This window comes from Cladophialophora psammophila (genome assembly GCF_000585535.1).
Source record: "Cladophialophora psammophila CBS 110553 chromosome Unknown aczJe-supercont1.1, whole genome shotgun sequence".
NCBI lineage: Eukaryota > Fungi > Ascomycota > Eurotiomycetes > Chaetothyriales > Herpotrichiellaceae > Cladophialophora > Cladophialophora psammophila.
Genome location: NW_006912922.1, coordinates 3,057,203 through 3,073,140, shown reverse-complemented (window position 1 = coordinate 3,073,140; position 15,938 = coordinate 3,057,203). Strand labels below are relative to the sequence as shown.

Sequence of the window (15,938 nt, the reverse complement as noted above, 5' to 3'; positions counted from 1 at the left end):
CTCCCCTTCCTGCCCTCTGCGCGCTGCATGGGATGTCCCCGCCTCCCTGCATCCTTCCGTGCCTAGGAAGGTAGTCACTATTGGAGGTAGCTTGATAGTGTATATGGACTGTGTGTAGGACACTATTAATGCCCATGGCCCTGGTTCTAGCATATCTAGCGTGTATCTAGCATATATCTAGCTACATAGCCTAGCTAGGCCAGATGGTTGGGTGGTTAGATGGGTTTGATTCTCTCTTAGACTCTTACTTTACCTGAGCAAGTGCGCGACTCAGTGAGCTGGGCAGGCGAACAAGGAAGCAAGTAAATAGTCGGTACCAAGAAGGAAGAACATACACTGTCATGTATAGCGTATATGCCTCCAAGTGCCCTTTCAAGCAAAAAGATGTGTCCGTCTTTTTCATGTCATGTCCAGATGGCCCAACATAGATATATACCTGTGGATGGATCCAAGAGACAGGTATCAAGAGGTGTGCTCAGCCAATCCACAATTTCCCCAAGATTAAACTCTGCACGATATCCTCGTTGCACATCACTTTGACCTTAACACCGGTATGGCTCACCTCCGGCTTTGCATCTCCGTCTTCGTGTTCTTGGCCACGTTCATGTTTTCGCTTGCCTCGCTTGCGACCTCGCTCGGGTTGGGTGCCAGGTTTGTTGGATGTCGATGTCAAGAATGTCGCCTTCGCAGCCTCGACCTCTCGATCGTCCACGAAGACGTATTTGATTGTCTCACTGTCACCCAAGTCAGTCTCCAGCCTCGCCTTTACAGCCATCAAATCAAGTTCCAGCTCAAGAGTTGCCGGATTCAAGGCTCGCACGAGTGAGAGGTATGGTCTCCGCTTGGCCTCAGCTTTCCCCTTGCCCATGACAACGACGACTTGCGAATCGGTCAAGATTTTCGGTCTCAGGTTGATAATGTCTTTGACTCTCAAATCCTCTGCGCTTGCTGAGAGAGGCAGGATGCGCGACCTTGTTGCCCCTTCAAGCTCGGCGCTTTCTCCAGCAGGGAGGAGGTAACTTGCCCAGCCGACAATCTTGTCAGATTTGACGCACACTTCGATCCATTTCCCACTGAGGCAAGGCAGACCCAGAGCCAGTGCTTGAAGATATTTCTCCTTTCGGGAGTGACGGTCGGCGAGGAGAGCTGCGAATGAAAACCCAGAGAATTCCTCTTTCAGCAGCACCGAATCTGGCTCAAAAAGGTCCAGAAAAGATTCCTGCAGAATCACCCCGCCATTGTTCTGGATAAGATCCATGAGACATCGCTTACGGTTATTGTCTTCGTATGAAATCGCGAATGCCATCTTACTGAGTAGACATTTTGTTAAGTCAATTTGTCCAGCCGAGGGTCCCATTGCAGCCATCCCTCGTCGAGTCCGTGATGAGGGCGTGGTTGGCGTAGAAGCTCGATCCAAAGGAGTTGAAATGCCAAATGAGAGCACTGCTTGAATTGAAGGCTTGTACTGGTAGATCCGGTCTTTCATCTGGCCCCACATGATACTGTCCAGGTATATTGCCGAGACAGGCACCTTCTTCACAAGCTCATCGTACGCTCCCCCAAGCACGCTCTTCCGTTGCTTGGGGGCCACCACTAGTGTCTGGTAGCCACGGATATCAGTCACAACGGCTCGGTCAGTCGGGATATTCGCTTGCATGATTTTGTTTTTGAAACCTCGAATAACATGAGACACCTTGGGAAAGCCTTGCATGTCTATCTTTACTTGGTCCCCAATGCGCAAGTCCAAGCTCCGCACACCGTGCTCGTCGACTTCATCCGGGTCGTATCCTTCCCATTGAATCAGGAATCGCCTAGAATCAGCGTTCGGACGCCCAAGACAAATGGCAGGGTGATAAGCACGGCTTTTGCCGTTGAAGCATGCGAATACCATATTGGGCGCAATTTTTCGCTCCCCCGAATCACTTTCCGCTTCATTGTGAGCTCCTAGTTCCGTCGTTGCATTCAAGCTTGAGGGTTCGTCAAAGCCGATAGGATCGGGACTGTCCTGTTGATGTTGGACGTGTTGGACGTCGTTGGGTAGAGGAGTCTCCAGAGCAGCGCTCTTCGCTGATTTAAGTCGCTTGTTCAACGTATTGATAATCTGCTCTGATACACCATTATGTTTTGCCTTCGGCTCCATCCCTGCCGAAGGTTTGCTGATAGGGACATCCTTTTGTGGTGGCGGGTCCCCTAGGTTCCATCCCGATGACCGAGCTGTAGAAGACGTGATCCGAGGCCGCGTACTGATAGCACTCAGTGCCTTCGCTGTCGGCCTCCTTTCCCTCCGCGAGTAGGTTACATGTGGCGACACTGCTTGCCCGGGCCTTTCTGAGCAACCGGTGGCTGGACCTAATGAAGGCTTGCCGCAATCATTGTGATCCTTCGGCAGATCAGAAGCCTCGTTCGATTCGGGCTCCTTAGAAAGGTCTCTCCCCTGTCTACTATCAGAACGACCAGCAGGCACCTCGGCTTCTTTTGACACCCATCTGTTGATCCGCCCTAGAGGTGGACTTCGTCCTATGGGGCTTTGGAAGTTCGGGTCTAGCTGCAGAGCCTCACTTGCGTCAAAGCTGAGCGGTGATTTGGGTGGTGATGGTTCCGCAGCAATTTCCGCCAAGCGTTTCCGTCGCTGCCCTGGCGGTGTAGTAAGAATAGGAGGACTGCTCAAGTCGGTTGCGGCAGGCTGTTCAGCTGCGGTGGAAGCTAGCTTGTGAGTCTGTGCTGTGTCAAACTCCTCATGACTCTCCGCAACCACGGGTTGTGGTCTGGCGTCAGATTCTTTGTCACTTTGAATTTGTTGTTTGTTGGAACTAGTCTGTGGAACGGTGCTGGTATGCGGTTGGTATGTTTGAGAGTTCGAGTCCAGCACAATGCCGTCAGTTACAGTGCCTGTTAGTTCCTTCTGGGTCGAGAGATATTCATCAGCCGCCGCCGCTGTGTGATGAACAGGTGCGCCCGAAGCTGCATGCTCTTGATTTGTGGGAGTAGCTCGTGGGGAGGATGGCGTTGAAGACTGTGGAACAAAATCAAGGCCTTCATCAGCAGCAGAAGATCTGAGGACTTGCGTCGTAGTCCGACGCTGCTTCAGGGATCGTTCAGGTTGCGAATCTGCCACGGCAAACAGCTGTGGGCTGCTGAGAGCCATTGTATGATCATCAATCCCCTGGCCATGTCTGAGCAAGGGGCTATCTTGTACGTGAGTAGGTATGTCGGTCATAACCCGGTAGAGTCTTGCGGTGGTTTCAGGTATTCGACTTGCTCTATCGGAGACATTCTCCTTATCTTCTTCGTCGTCGTCCACCATCGGCTGACTCGAGCGTGTCACTGCGACAGAGGTGTTATCCTCTTGCTCTGTCTCTTCCTCACTTTCATTGCCCGAGATCTGTCGATCGCGTCTGATGGGGTTGGAATCACTTTGAATTCTGGGTCGCTCTACGGGCACAGCACTCTCTGGAGAGGTTCGGATCGGTCCAAGAATAGGTGACGATTTTGACAGAGAGATACTTCGCATGGATCGCTTTGATATTGACGAAAGCTGGGCCTGTATCTTCCGATTGCGTTCAAGCTGTCTCCGCTCTCTGTCAAGGAAACTATCCTCGTTACCATCAAAACTATCCTGATCAGAATCTTCGCCCTCGTTCAGAATCGCGTGTTGTCGGCGAGCCCTTTCTCGTAGCGCCTGGGACTGCTTTACAGAGACATATCGAGAAGCCGGTTCCGTTGAGGCTCGTTTAAAGTCGGAAATTGGCCGTAAAGGTGATGAAGTAGTAGCTGTCATAGGCCGCGGCTGTAGCTCGATATTCGGTGAGGGTCGGTCGGAGTGCGGATCTCCATTGTCGCCGACAAAGGGCGAAGTGTTTGCTTGGGTCGCAGCAAATGCCTGGCTCAGGCCCATGACATGAGCACGGCTTTCGGAACCTCGCAATAGCGGATTGCGAGGCAACTCGGGGCTGTCAACGACATCTCCATTGTACCTTCTCTTCCTGCCAGCAGTCGCCGGTGTCTTGAATCGCTGGGACTCTGGAAACTGGGAAAGCGCACGTAGTGACTTTGTGGGAGAGGAGGCAACCTCGGCGGGCTCCGCGTCTTCCTCTTCTTCGTCGCTGGCTGCTCCCTTCTGCGGAACCAAGCTCGAAATCAGATCAACATGGCCTTCATCACCCTCATGCAATGTTGCTCCAGTATCTTCGTCTAACTCTTGATCCAATACAAGTTCGTACTCTTGGTCTTCTAGGTGTCCCGCACTTCTACTCTGGTTGATCAGGTGCTCATAGTGTGAAGGGGACAGTTCTTGCGTCGGGGCATCGCTTCCTTGGCTGGTCATCTTCTGTGTGGTGGCGACTGGTTTGTTAGACGCGAAGGCAGACGGAAGGGATTGGAGTTGACTTTCGACATTTGTAACGATCAACTGAGAGTCCGGGACAGTGCTGGGAAGTTCAGCGACGGAGGCTGGTTCGGTATCGGGGATGGGGGGTTGAACGTCGCATTCTGTCGTGTCCTGGACTTCTGTGTGCAGGTTGTGTTCTGAATCTGGCTGCTTATGGCCCGACTATGGCGCAATTAGCGTCTTTACACGAACCAGGGTCGATATAAATACCTCCAATGGCGCGAGAATATCTGCCTTAATAGTTGCAATGTCGATGCTTAATAGACTATCCGTCGCCATGGATGCGGATCAATCCATAACGCGATGGATCCAAGCGCAAGCCAGTGCATATGGACAATGGGTCAATGAATTTGAACAATGGGAGGGAGATTTTGCCGCGTCAAAGAGTTCATCCACGATGCGTTCAGTAGCGCGTTGCCAATTAGCGATGCGCGACTCGGCCAGCGAAAGTGACTTTGCGGGGCAGAACAGTAACAGCCGGGACTTCGCGGAAAAATTGTTCCGTACCGGGTAGTGTCCGTACCAAACTCACTACTGTGTTGACAAGTACTGGTAGTTAGTTCACTAAGGTACTAGCTCGGTAGATAAATAGACCAACCACCCTTGTCCCATATGTCCTTCCGCCTTGCGCACCTCCCGTCACCCGCGAACAGGATGTCCTGCCAATGCCAGCCTGTGGCCTGAGCTGGTGTGTAACCCTCCTCGAGGAAGATGTCCCTGAACTAGTCGCTCTTGATGATTTTCCATTAACGGCTGACCGTACTCCTTCCCGACATTGGGCTTCACCGACCCATGCATGCGAGACCGCTTTCAGAGGCTGAGGAACGAGATGTCGAGGAGGTGTATTGATCGCTGTAACTGGCACCGAGAGCTCACTCACAGAGCGTCCAGGCGACCAGATTGTCATCGTCCAGTCCGGATAACCCCCCACTCACTCTCTCTCTCTCTCTATTTGGTTATTCTCTCCTAAGCCTCATAACTCGCGGCTCGCGTTCTGCACCCGAAATCCGCGTAGATGGAAGGAGGGTTATCACAATGATTGAAGGTGTTACTGTAAGTTGAAGAACCTGCGGTACTGGGAAGTTGTCAGCAGATGGCTTCTTGAGAGGCTCATTGCTTCCATACCATTTCAGGATCGTGCCGTTAGACTGACAATTTCCGTTACAAAAGCCGTCAAATTCATGAGCTTCAATGCGAGCTACATTCTAACGACGTGGATACAGGACGACCAGGGACGGCGCAAGGCGCGTCGAGATCGATATTGTTCGGACTTTAGATGCTGCAGCACCCGAGGATCATGCCAGATATCATTCATGACAAGAAAACGTCCCATGGCCGTCGCAGTGGAGTCTCGAGTATTCCAATTTTGGGAGCGATGTGTGCATAGATGGGAGGATATAGCCGAGGCTGCCTAGGCGCGGCTAAAGCTTCTGAGCGATCAACCACTCAAAAAGACTGAAGGAAACCATGACGCCAATCCACCCAGTTTTGAAAAACCACAAGTGAAGAGGATAGATGAAGGCGAGCACATGATCAGTCCTCAATGTCCCCTCGATCATAGTGCGCCACAAATGTTGCAGAATCTGGATCCAAAGGCCTGCCATTGACCATCTCATGGCATATTTCGCACACCATTTGTGCCAGTCCATGCGATAAAAGTGGTAAAGTGCCCAAATAGTCTCACCAGGTTTAAGCACAAGGTCTATTGGATGAATCAAGCCTCGGCCTGTGGAGAAGCGGAACTTTGTGGTGGAAATAACCATCGAGGCACGACTCGTGCGCAGGGAACGACGCCACTGACGAACAAAGTTCATCCCCGCAGGATTGTGATTGTGGTCGGCGAAGCGTTGGAACTTCTCATCGAGCTCTAAATTGTGCCACAGAAGCTCTGCCCCGATTCTCAACGGGATTTCGAGTACAAACCCCAATGTCAGCAATTCATAATAGGTCCAGCAGTCGGCCATCCTCTCTCTGATTCGGACAAGGACAAAAAATGCCGCTGGAAGGAGGATTAACCATCTCGGCCGATACTGGTGGCATTTCCAGGAAAACTTTGTTTGCTTTCTTCGCACTTCTTGAGGAATGGCTGTGGGAATAGTATTTTTGTGAACAAATTCTCCCGCAAATTTGATATATCTTTCTTTCTTTGTAGCTGCTTGCAGAAAATGGGTTTCAACAATCCAGAATATGGCCAATCGAGCTAACGGCATCAGTGGGAATGTGTAGTGGTACGATTGAGGCGCGATCATGGACACCACCCTAAGGGAAAAGGCGGTCCCGGGAATCCAGGAGAGCCGTTCTCGAAGGTCTGCAATCATTTTCGAAGACCGCTTCTGAAAATCTCCGTGTTCTGATGGTGGAACCAACTTCCACATCACACATCCCTGGATCATCCACGAAACACAGAGAAGGACAGCGATTGGTCCTGAAAATCTCGATTGGACCAATGGGGCCGCAGCTCGACGTCTGGTAGGCGTGTACCAGGATGCTTCATCTGCGGACGATCCTGTGTCAGTTACGTCCCGGTTTCTAGCAGACTAGGAAACTCACTACATTCTAAGATCAGTTCGTTCTTCAGCCTCTCCACCGGTATGTTAATGCGGTTCTGGCACATCTCACATTCTGATCTCCCATCCTCTTTCTGGTCACATTGTTGAACTCCATATCTTAGGGGACAACTGTAACTGAGATACAGTTCACCGCCGTGGGCATGAGGATTCAAGATGGAAAAAATGGCCCCTACACGATTTTGGGGGGGAGGATATCCTACCCATGTTGAGGGATGTAATATGATGCAAAGACGATTTGTCTGCCGCAGCATCGGGAAAGATGAGCCTTGATGAATTTGTGGCCAGACCGTAAGGTGGAAGTGAGGGCGCCCTCCTCCGTTGCCAAAGGGTGCGTCCAGGAACGTTAACACTTCGTGCCCTTCCGGAATGGTCGAAGTTGGAGTCAAAATTGTGCAAAGCCCTTCTTGATAGTTAAGCTTCAACGCAGTCCTTTCGGCTATCCACTTCATGGTTCCATATTCGTGAGTGATCTGTCCAACTGGGTACCTTGGAACCCAGGTGTCAGGAGCCAACCCGTCGGCTCCCTTAGGAAGCGGAAGGAAGAGAAGAGACATAGGCAGAGTTTCCTGACTCCGAAGTAGAGCTTTCATCCGCTTTTCAACGGGCTGATCTCTTATTTCTTTAACATCCAATCGAAGCATTATTGACATGATCAGATAAGCGTCTGCGGGTCTAGATGTAGTTCTCATACTCAACTGCGACCATATTGAAGAAAAATATTCTTCTACTTGGGTGATTTCAGAACCTGGTGGACTATCCATGATGCTTGGGACGGTGTCAAGATGGGCCAAAGCTTCTGCGACTAGCATTTGATCATTTCGTGCCTTTGAGGGTGCAGAGAGCGCTGGATCTAGTGAGAGCATCCACTCTCTTGCGGGGACTGTACGATCCCGAAGAGCAAAGCCGAGAGACTGTGCCAGGGCTCCCTCTTGAAATGTCCAACATCTCGACATCCAGGGACTAATCAGTATTCTCACGGCAAACTCTTCGTCCGATACGTCATCGGATCGAAGGTCTGCGAGACTTTCGTCAATTACCAGAATCCTTTTCGCTGCAGCGTAGACGTAAGCCATATTCTGGATGGCGTCTTGACGTTTTACTTCTTCTTCGGGAGGCACAACCGGAATGCAAAGGGTGTCTATCCAGATATAGCAATCTTTGTGTGTCGTGGAGGTGAAGTATGAAGAAGGCAATTTTGCAGTTCTTTCCATTCGCTCCAGAATATCTTGCGATTGTAATTGCCGCGGCCTCTGCTTGGTAGCTTCGCGCAGTCTTTTCAACTGACAGATTGGCAACGAGTTTGACTTCGGATTGCCCAGCCCACCTGACCATACATGTGATATTGCAACATATTCTTTTAGAAAATTTGCTCGAGTCAATACAAGCTCGGTAGATTGATCATCGATTCCGGATAGCTGTATTATAGGAATGCCGCGATCTTTGATAACGGAAAGGAGCTCGTTTATGTCCACCTTAAGCAGACGACACGTGCAATTTTCCGTGACGTGTTTCGTTTTGTAAAATGCCGGGTCGATGGTGTGGGCGTAGCATTTAAGTGGAGTACATTTCTTGTGACACCTGTCGAGCTTCGACCTGGTCAATCCACTCATATAATATAACAGTGCTGGTGAGTACAAGCCACAAAACTGTTGTACTGAGTACATACACCAACCAGCGTCCAACATGCGTTTCTGGAGGACGCCACCGGCTCTAAACAAGTTACGGTTATACTCAATATAAACGTCTGATTTGGATCCAAGTTGCAAGGTCCAAACAAGAACTTCGATGGAAAGGCAGATCAAATCGGCTTGAGGCGAGAGGGTCCGAAGGTAAGCAGCATGGCGCAGAACTTCCGTTGCTAGTTCGACGAGTCGCAAATGAAACTTGTGGTAAATAACAAGGTTGAGAGGATATACCAGAAGCATGTGAAGGGAGACGACTTGTTGACTTGCCGAAGGATTAGCTGGGACAAAGGAGGAGAGATTGAATCCATTCTGGAGGACATCGATCAAAAGACCGAAGTAGAGATACTTTTGAGCATGTGCAGGGATGTCTGTTGTGTTGAGATTATCCCAGTAGGCAGAGGGGCTACTATTTTGGCCTTGTAACTCGCGTAGGAAGTTGGAGAAGGTCTGACCATCGAACATGTGTTCACACAGAAACGGAATCTCGAGAGGTGGGTATTGCGGATTAACGGGATAGTGCAGGTGATCCATCCAGCAAGGACGGCATAAGTCCGAAGTGTAAGCGGCGACCAAAATGCGCAAAAGAATGGTAATTGAGATGGTCAGGGAGATACCCTAGACAATCTTCCTTATGATTCCGCGCCAATGACTTAAAGCGCTTCACCGTGGCAACATAACTTAGGGAAACGCTGTGGGTTTTTCTCCTAGGCTTCGCACAGGTGAAGAAGGCAATTCGAGGCTATTGACGAGGAGGCACTGGAATTAGAGTACGCACCATCGACGCTGGCGTCTCTTGGCAGCTAATGAGCTAAGCATAAATGGTATGTGATACGACACCCGGACCAAGTACCGTAGGCGAGCTGCGTACGAACACGATTATCGAAAATTAAGTAACCAGCTCTCAAGCATCAGTCATGTCGAACATTGACGATATTTGTTTACTATCCTGCTCCGTATAATTATAGCAAATTGGTGCGAATGAACTTAAATGTCAACAATGGTAAAGGCAGAGGGAGTCGAAATTGACATCCGAATAAGAAAAGAGTCGATTACTTTGAACACTACCAGTGCCACGCTGAATCCCCCTACAGCCTTTGAATCTCTGGGTTAAAATAGGCCATTTGCCATTGTTGCTGCCATTCTTTGTTGCACGGACTTTTGGCGAGGAGCATTGATCACCTCAAACCCAAGTTTTGAGATGCTAGTTGCAGCGATCACTCCCACTTCAATATTTGCACGCGCCAAATGAAATCTTTGAGCTGGTATACAGCTTACGCAAACCATTGACTGAAAGTCCTTCAATGCACTTCAGCACTTCCACACAAACCTGAAGCTGTGGCACAGGGCTTCTTGTCTTTCGGCCAGGCCTTCATGGACCCCTCAGCTGCACGCAAATACGGGACATGTACGACTCTTTTTGAAAGCGGCCGCGTGAATTCTGCGTTAAATCTCGTCCGAATTGGACAGGGATGCCGTAGAAAAATATGCCAAAAGATTGGACGCTGAAAGAAGGCGTTCAACCTTGGCTAGGAATGTATGAGAAGACTGAGAGCTGCCGCACCTATCCTTGAGCCTTGAGACACTACTCTGATTCTTCTGCTAATGAGCGCTTCAATACCATAAGCATTCTATCCCTCCATTTGCTTCAGTCATCATGGTTGTCGTCAAAGATAACATCCAAGCTGATGTCTGGAGCAAAGGATTCCCAAAGCATGATGAGACGTTTTACTTTTAGCCGAAGATATTGACCTGACTGACCCACGTAGCGGAAACTGGGGCCCGATGTTTAAGAGCACAATTGATGGAGTGCTCAAGGTCGCCGGAAGCGATGCAAAGCAGGTCAAGACAAAGTTACAAGCTATGTTGAAAGCTCTTCAGCATAGCACCGTGATTATCAATGTAGCTTCACCTTCGAGACTAGACGGTCACACCAAGCCCAAGCCTCTCGATGACAAGCAGTAAGACAGCCCCATTTTCCAACCCAGAGAGCTTTCGACTTACAGTATCCATACAGCTTTGGATTTGAAGACGCAATCTCGCAGCCGTCGATAGAGGGGATTGACACGCTTGAGGGATCAGTTAGTGGCGCCCCGAACATGAATACTGACGCGAACATCATCGTCGTGTCAAACGCCAGTTCACCAGCAAGGGGGGGGGAACATCCGGCGTGGATGGAGGACGGAATTTTTCTTGTCTCTCGCAAACATGAGCAGGATGTCAAGGCAGTTAGTGATCTTATCGACAAATGGGCGACTAATGGCTGCACCAGCAGAGAATAAATGGGCGCAAAGGTGATGGGACGATGGGCGGGAGGTAAGCGTTGGACGGGCTCCATCATTTCTCTCTGTCGTTGAGAAAGTATTGTTGCCTACGAATTCTTGACAGGTGCTCCGGTTGCCAAATTTCGGGAAAATAATGTGGATGACGAGAAGAAGGCGAAAACGTTCAGCAGCCTCGACTGCGATGGCATATGTTCGAAAGACCAATCCCCGGTTTATAAAAAGCACCAACAACCCTGCTGGCGCCCGTGCCAGAATTGTTCGAACCGGGGTTCCACATGGGCCTGAGTTCACGGACAAAACCCGACGACAAGCGTGGTCTCCTCTTTGCATGCTATCAGAGCCACTTTGGGAGCGGGTTTCAGTTTGTTTAGAAAGCCTGGGGGAACAGAGAAGACTTCCCTCTGCACGAGGTCGGTCTTATTCCAATCATCAGCCCGGCCCAGACGAAGTCGCCCATGACGATTTGCAATGCCCAAAATAAGACACACAGACTTCCTGCATTTCCCGAATTGGCGACAATGAGGGGCGGCGAGCATTTCTTTCTGCCGTCCATATTTGCTTTGTGAACCACATTGGGCCAGGTCTAAGCCAAGCGCCACTCGGGCAATATCAATCCGTGGCATGGTCGTAGTAGTTTTTCTGTTGTTTAGCTACTTGAAGACAGGGATGTGTGAGAGATATACTTGTAGGAAAAGACGGATAGTGGGAGAGTCGGAGCTAGCCCTAGAAGCGTACCTCTAGGCGCAACAGCGGTCGAGAAGAGGACAATCACAGCCGTCTACGGAGTCCTCGGTACCGAGTACAGGAGGACCTTCCGAGGCGAGTCCCTAGGGGTAAAAGCTTTTCGCCTGGTGACCAGATCGTATGAACGGTTTGAGTCGCAAGACGAGGCTAGAATTATTACTTGTACTTGTTACAAGTACTGGGTAGGCTTCCCTAATTCGGGTGAGACGGAGGGTGGACATCGGGTGACGTGACCAGAGGGGAGTTCAGAGCAAGGTCTACTCATCTTGGCACTCCTCAGTTTGCCCCTAAATCTCCCGAGAGGCCGTGCTACAGTCTTTCATCAATCCTGCAAAAACTCGTCGTCACAGCGACCAACTAGATCCCAATGACATTCACAAATACCGCGGATTCGCATCATCCTGCTCCCGTTGTCGACGCCCACACGTCGGGATCGAAGTCCAGCAAGTCCTCCTCCATCAGTCCCATGACGTATCTATTCCCCGAGAACCAGTCCCCCAGCCCCGGCGCCTGGTTCACTGCAGAGTCACTTCCCAGCCCGTGTTCGTCGCCAATGGCCGTGCCCTCGCTCGGGTGCGGCTGGGAGATGAAGCCCAGCTGGGACAGGTACATGTCAAAGTCGTTTCCCACCATGGTCATGTCGTGGTCATCCTGCTGTTGCACCTTGGCCTCGACGTACAGGGCGGCCACTTGGTAAAGGACTTTGCAGAGACGATGCAGTTTCTCGATGCCCTTGGACATGGACAGCACGGGCTGGAGGCCTGCTGTGAACTGCTCTAGGCGGCGGAGATCGTCCACGCTGGATGTCTCAATAACATGGCAGAAGAGGACGATGAAAGGAGTAAAGGGAGAATATAAGATCGTCCTGCCATGTGTGAGCAAAGCACGTTCGGCCGTAAGTTAGCCGGAAGGCAATGACTCACCAATGCAGATAGCCAGCCTGTACAAAGGGTTTGTCCGAGGTGATCCTCATGCATTCTTCGTGGGACTTGAACGCCATTCTCGCCGCTTCGAGGCATTCGGTGTTAAATGTGCTGGGGATGCCCGGCGCACTTGGGATCGCGCGGTAGATCAGAGTCAGGGAGGCCAAGTGGCTCACCTCACCCGACTTGAGGATCATGTCCAGCGACATCGTGCGCCATTCTTTGTCCTTGAGACTCCCCCTAGATGCTTCCATGATCGTCTTGCTTTCCCTCTTCATGGCCGTCCTCAACTCCTCGAGCTCCTTCCACAGATGTTTGATCTTTTCAACCAAGAGCCGCGCAGTCTCGATCCGTTGTGCTGGCTGTCGAGCCAGAGCGGTTGGGCTGTACAAGTGCTCATACGTCTCGCCCAGTACGCTTCCGGTCTGGATCCAAAGATTGATCGCATTCTCCCATGGTTCCATTAGGTGGTTGTTACTAAAGCGGCGTGGGGTCGAGATGTCCCAGTCCTGCATGGCCGAGGCGCGCCCAAAACGCAATGCAAGGCCCTTGTCCAATATGTAGCAGAACCAGAACATGGCGCCCTTTATGTTATCCGCCTCGCCTTGAGTGGCCTGGAGACGATGCCAGCCTAGCGTCTGGCATATGGCCGCCGCGGCATTGTTGAGTTGCCACCCAAGCGTAAATTTTGAGATCTCGATCAAGTAGGTAACCTATTCCACAGTTAGAAAGGACATCACAGAAGTATCCGGCAAGGAACCCAAATAGACAACCTACACCAAGCAGGAGAGCTTCAACTATTTCCTTATTTGGCGGTAGAAGGAGTGGCAGGTTAGCCAAGGCAGTCTCCAGGTTATCCCTGCACAGGTAGTGATATTGTAGGTAGTCTTGGCTTTCGGACTCGTCCATGAACGACTTTTCTTGAAAAATGTAGTATAGACCGGCATTCACAATGATGAAGATGGCAGTGCTATAGTCCTCGGTGGCAAAGTACACTTTCCGACAGGATTCTATAAAGGCCTCGACGGTGATGAATGTACAGCTCATCGTAAAGATCATGGGCGGTGTGACTGCGTCGTGTTAGATCCTTGACACAAAACTGACACTGACCGAACGAAGTCCGTCGGGACGGTCCACTGACTCTTGATCTCACGCAATAGCTTCAGAACAACATCCGTCGGCGGCAACGGCAATTGGCTGAGGCCTCCCTTTGGCATTGGTTTCTGGTGAGCAAACGTACTCTCCTGGGACGAGTCCTTCCGGTGCTGCATCTGGACCATTTGTCGTAGGGACGCCAGTGCATTCTCAATGTTGGGGCTGAGTTGTCGACTGAGAGAGGTATTCGTCACGGCTTGTTCAAGGAACTCGCTAGCGAGCACGGTGTGGGCTGTCATGGAAGAGTTGCCTTCGAAGGCATGATCATTGTCTCCATCTGCCAGTAGTTCTTCGTATGCAGAGCTGGACTCAGCTAAGCTTGGAGGTGTGTAAGTTCGTATGGGGGCGCTGGCGCTCCCCGAGGCAGATCCATCACCGCGGTTGAGAGATGTTGTAAGATTGCGGAGCATCTCCTCAATTCCCCCAAGGCGGCTCTCGAAGTGGTCAATCTTGCGTTCGCTAAATTACCATTAATCCTTATTCGTAGTGAGTAGTGGACAAAGAGATGTCATACTATTGGTGGGAGATCAGCACCCTTTGTCTGGCTTGTCTAGGCTTCTGTCCCAGGCCCGTCCAGATGCATTCCCTCTTTGTTATCCTGCAGTTGGAGCATGGGCTTTCCTTGTCACATCGTATCTAGACCCCTGATCAGCATGTCGGACAATGTGGAGGATATGACAAGATAGTACCTTTCGGGAACGACACTGATCACACTGTCAAGTTCAAATGGCGCTTGTTAGCTGATTGGATAGCCCATGATCAGGCAGGTCTTCGAATGAAGGTCTCGGAAACTAAAAAAAGAGAGGCAAAACACACTCCATACAGGTACATACAGCTCTTCGCAGAAGCCCAGACCGGTCCGGATCTTCAGGCGCTTCAGCCATTTGACTGGGATCTACCTCGTAGGTGATCGGATGGTTCAAAATTTGAGAACGTCGGCGATTCAATCCGCGTCCGGAAGCCAGAATCTCGGTCTTGGTGGAGGAGCGAGGTTTCTAACTCTTCGGAGCCCGCGGGTAGAGAAGGGAAGGGAGGAAAGGACTCAACCATATGCATCGTAGATTCAACTTTGATGTTTGGTCTTTGGGCAAGCTTTTCGCATCGAGCAAGGCGAAAGGGCCAACTGATGGTTCCGCGGAGCCCCGAAGCCGACCCCGCAAAACAGGAAGCCTTATAGACCCCTTTTCAAATTAAGGGGCAAGGCTGGGACAAGGCTAGGCGACCACTCAGGAGATGGAGGGGCAGCATCTTCCGTGTAAAGTTCGAACAAATATCGACTTCGACATTGTGATCTGCCCCTGCGCATGACTAAGAAATACACCAGGTCTGGCTCGGAGACTCTATTTCAACATCGGGGAACCAGCATTTCTCTCTAAAGTCTGGGATAGCTGTAATAATCCCCCACACGGTCTGTTCGGTAACGTACGGCGGGCGATTTGCTTGTTGGAGTAGCCTTTCAGTGTGAAGCACGCAGACATATGAACCGTAAATGACCCCGTCTTCTATTGAGCAGTCAGCGAGCAAGAACGCCCTGGCGTTTTTAGAGTTCTCGTCAGGAACCCGCTGCATGACAAGTCCATAGCCCGTGCGGTGGGAATGTTTGCGATATCCCAGTTTGCTCTGCCGTCGGGACGAAGCCCGGTGGTTGCCCAAAACCGCTTTGCGGTGGCCTTGGATTCGAAACAGAAGGTTGATGTGAGGGGTTTGGGAATTACGCCGAATAGCAGGCCTGGGAACGTAACGAATGCTCCCCTGTTGGAAATTTGCCAGGGCAGTTCGTCTTGCGTCTCTCTCCGCGTCAGGAATGCCAGTTCAGTTTCTCTGTCCAGATCTAGAAACGTCGATGGTGCCCAGCGAAAGCCGGGGGAGGTCAATTTGGGCCCGCGCATGAAGATGACGCTTGGACTTAGGAGGTTCTGTAGGGCGGGAAGGAGTGCTAGCCACCTCTGTTCTCCATCGTCGTCAGCGGTGAGGACCTCATCAAGGCCTACTCCGAGGAGAGTTGCGACAGAGATTGCCTCGTCGGTGCGCCAGCTTGTCGTCCGACCCGAAAGCGCAAGCGCAACGGCCAGTAGGCGAGGTTGAGGGGACATTAACTCGAGTTGCAAGCCCGCGACGGCAAGGGGGAAAAGCAGGAGGTTTTTCCGGACATCCATGGTAATAACGACATCGCTGGACGCGCTCCACCCATG

At 51.1% G+C, this 15,938-nt stretch overlaps 6 protein-coding genes across 6 annotated transcripts; 2 read left to right on the top strand and 4 right to left on the bottom strand.

The window, feature by feature from the left end:
* Window positions 1-475: 475 nt before the first annotated feature.
* On the bottom strand, window positions 476-4,666 carry A1O5_01080 (uncharacterized protein; the record flags this gene model as incomplete). The annotated part of the gene is made up of 2 exons (XM_007741699.1): window positions 476-4,549; window positions 4,598-4,666. 2 exons carry the CDS (start codon window positions 4,664-4,666, stop codon window positions 476-478), a joined length of 4,143 nt encoding a protein of 1,380 aa, XP_007739889.1.
* A 2,236-nt stretch (window positions 4,667-6,902) lies between these two features.
* Window positions 6,903-9,104, bottom strand: A1O5_01079 (uncharacterized protein; the record flags this gene model as incomplete). The annotated part of the gene is made up of 1 exon (XM_007741698.1): window positions 6,903-9,104. One exon carries the CDS (start codon window positions 9,102-9,104, stop codon window positions 6,903-6,905), a length of 2,202 nt encoding a protein of 733 aa, XP_007739888.1.
* Window positions 9,105-10,296: 1,192 nt separating this feature from the next.
* A1O5_01078 (uncharacterized protein) lies at window positions 10,297-10,921 on the top strand (the record flags this gene model as incomplete). The annotated part of the gene is made up of 3 exons (XM_007741697.1): window positions 10,297-10,364; window positions 10,409-10,600; window positions 10,657-10,921. The coding sequence occupies 3 exons, from the start codon at window positions 10,297-10,299 to the stop codon at window positions 10,919-10,921; spliced, it is 525 nt and encodes a 174-aa protein (XP_007739887.1).
* A 187-nt stretch (window positions 10,922-11,108) lies between these two features.
* Window positions 11,109-11,295, top strand: A1O5_01077 (uncharacterized protein; the record flags this gene model as incomplete). Its single annotated transcript, XM_007741696.1, has 1 exon — window positions 11,109-11,295. A coding segment is annotated over one exon (186 nt), but the record flags the coding sequence as incomplete, so codon positions are not given.
* Window positions 11,296-12,064: 769 nt separating this feature from the next.
* On the bottom strand, window positions 12,065-14,156 carry A1O5_01076 (uncharacterized protein; the record flags this gene model as incomplete). Its single annotated transcript, XM_007741695.1, has 4 exons — window positions 12,065-12,533; window positions 12,592-13,304; window positions 13,369-13,661; window positions 13,733-14,156. 4 exons carry the CDS (start codon window positions 14,154-14,156, stop codon window positions 12,065-12,067), a joined length of 1,899 nt encoding a protein of 632 aa, XP_007739885.1.
* Window positions 14,157-15,248: 1,092 nt separating this feature from the next.
* Window positions 15,249-15,902, bottom strand: A1O5_01075 (uncharacterized protein; the record flags this gene model as incomplete). The annotated part of the gene is made up of 1 exon (XM_007741694.1): window positions 15,249-15,902. One exon carries the CDS (start codon window positions 15,900-15,902, stop codon window positions 15,249-15,251), a length of 654 nt encoding a protein of 217 aa, XP_007739884.1.
* Window positions 15,903-15,938: the final 36 nt, after the last annotated feature.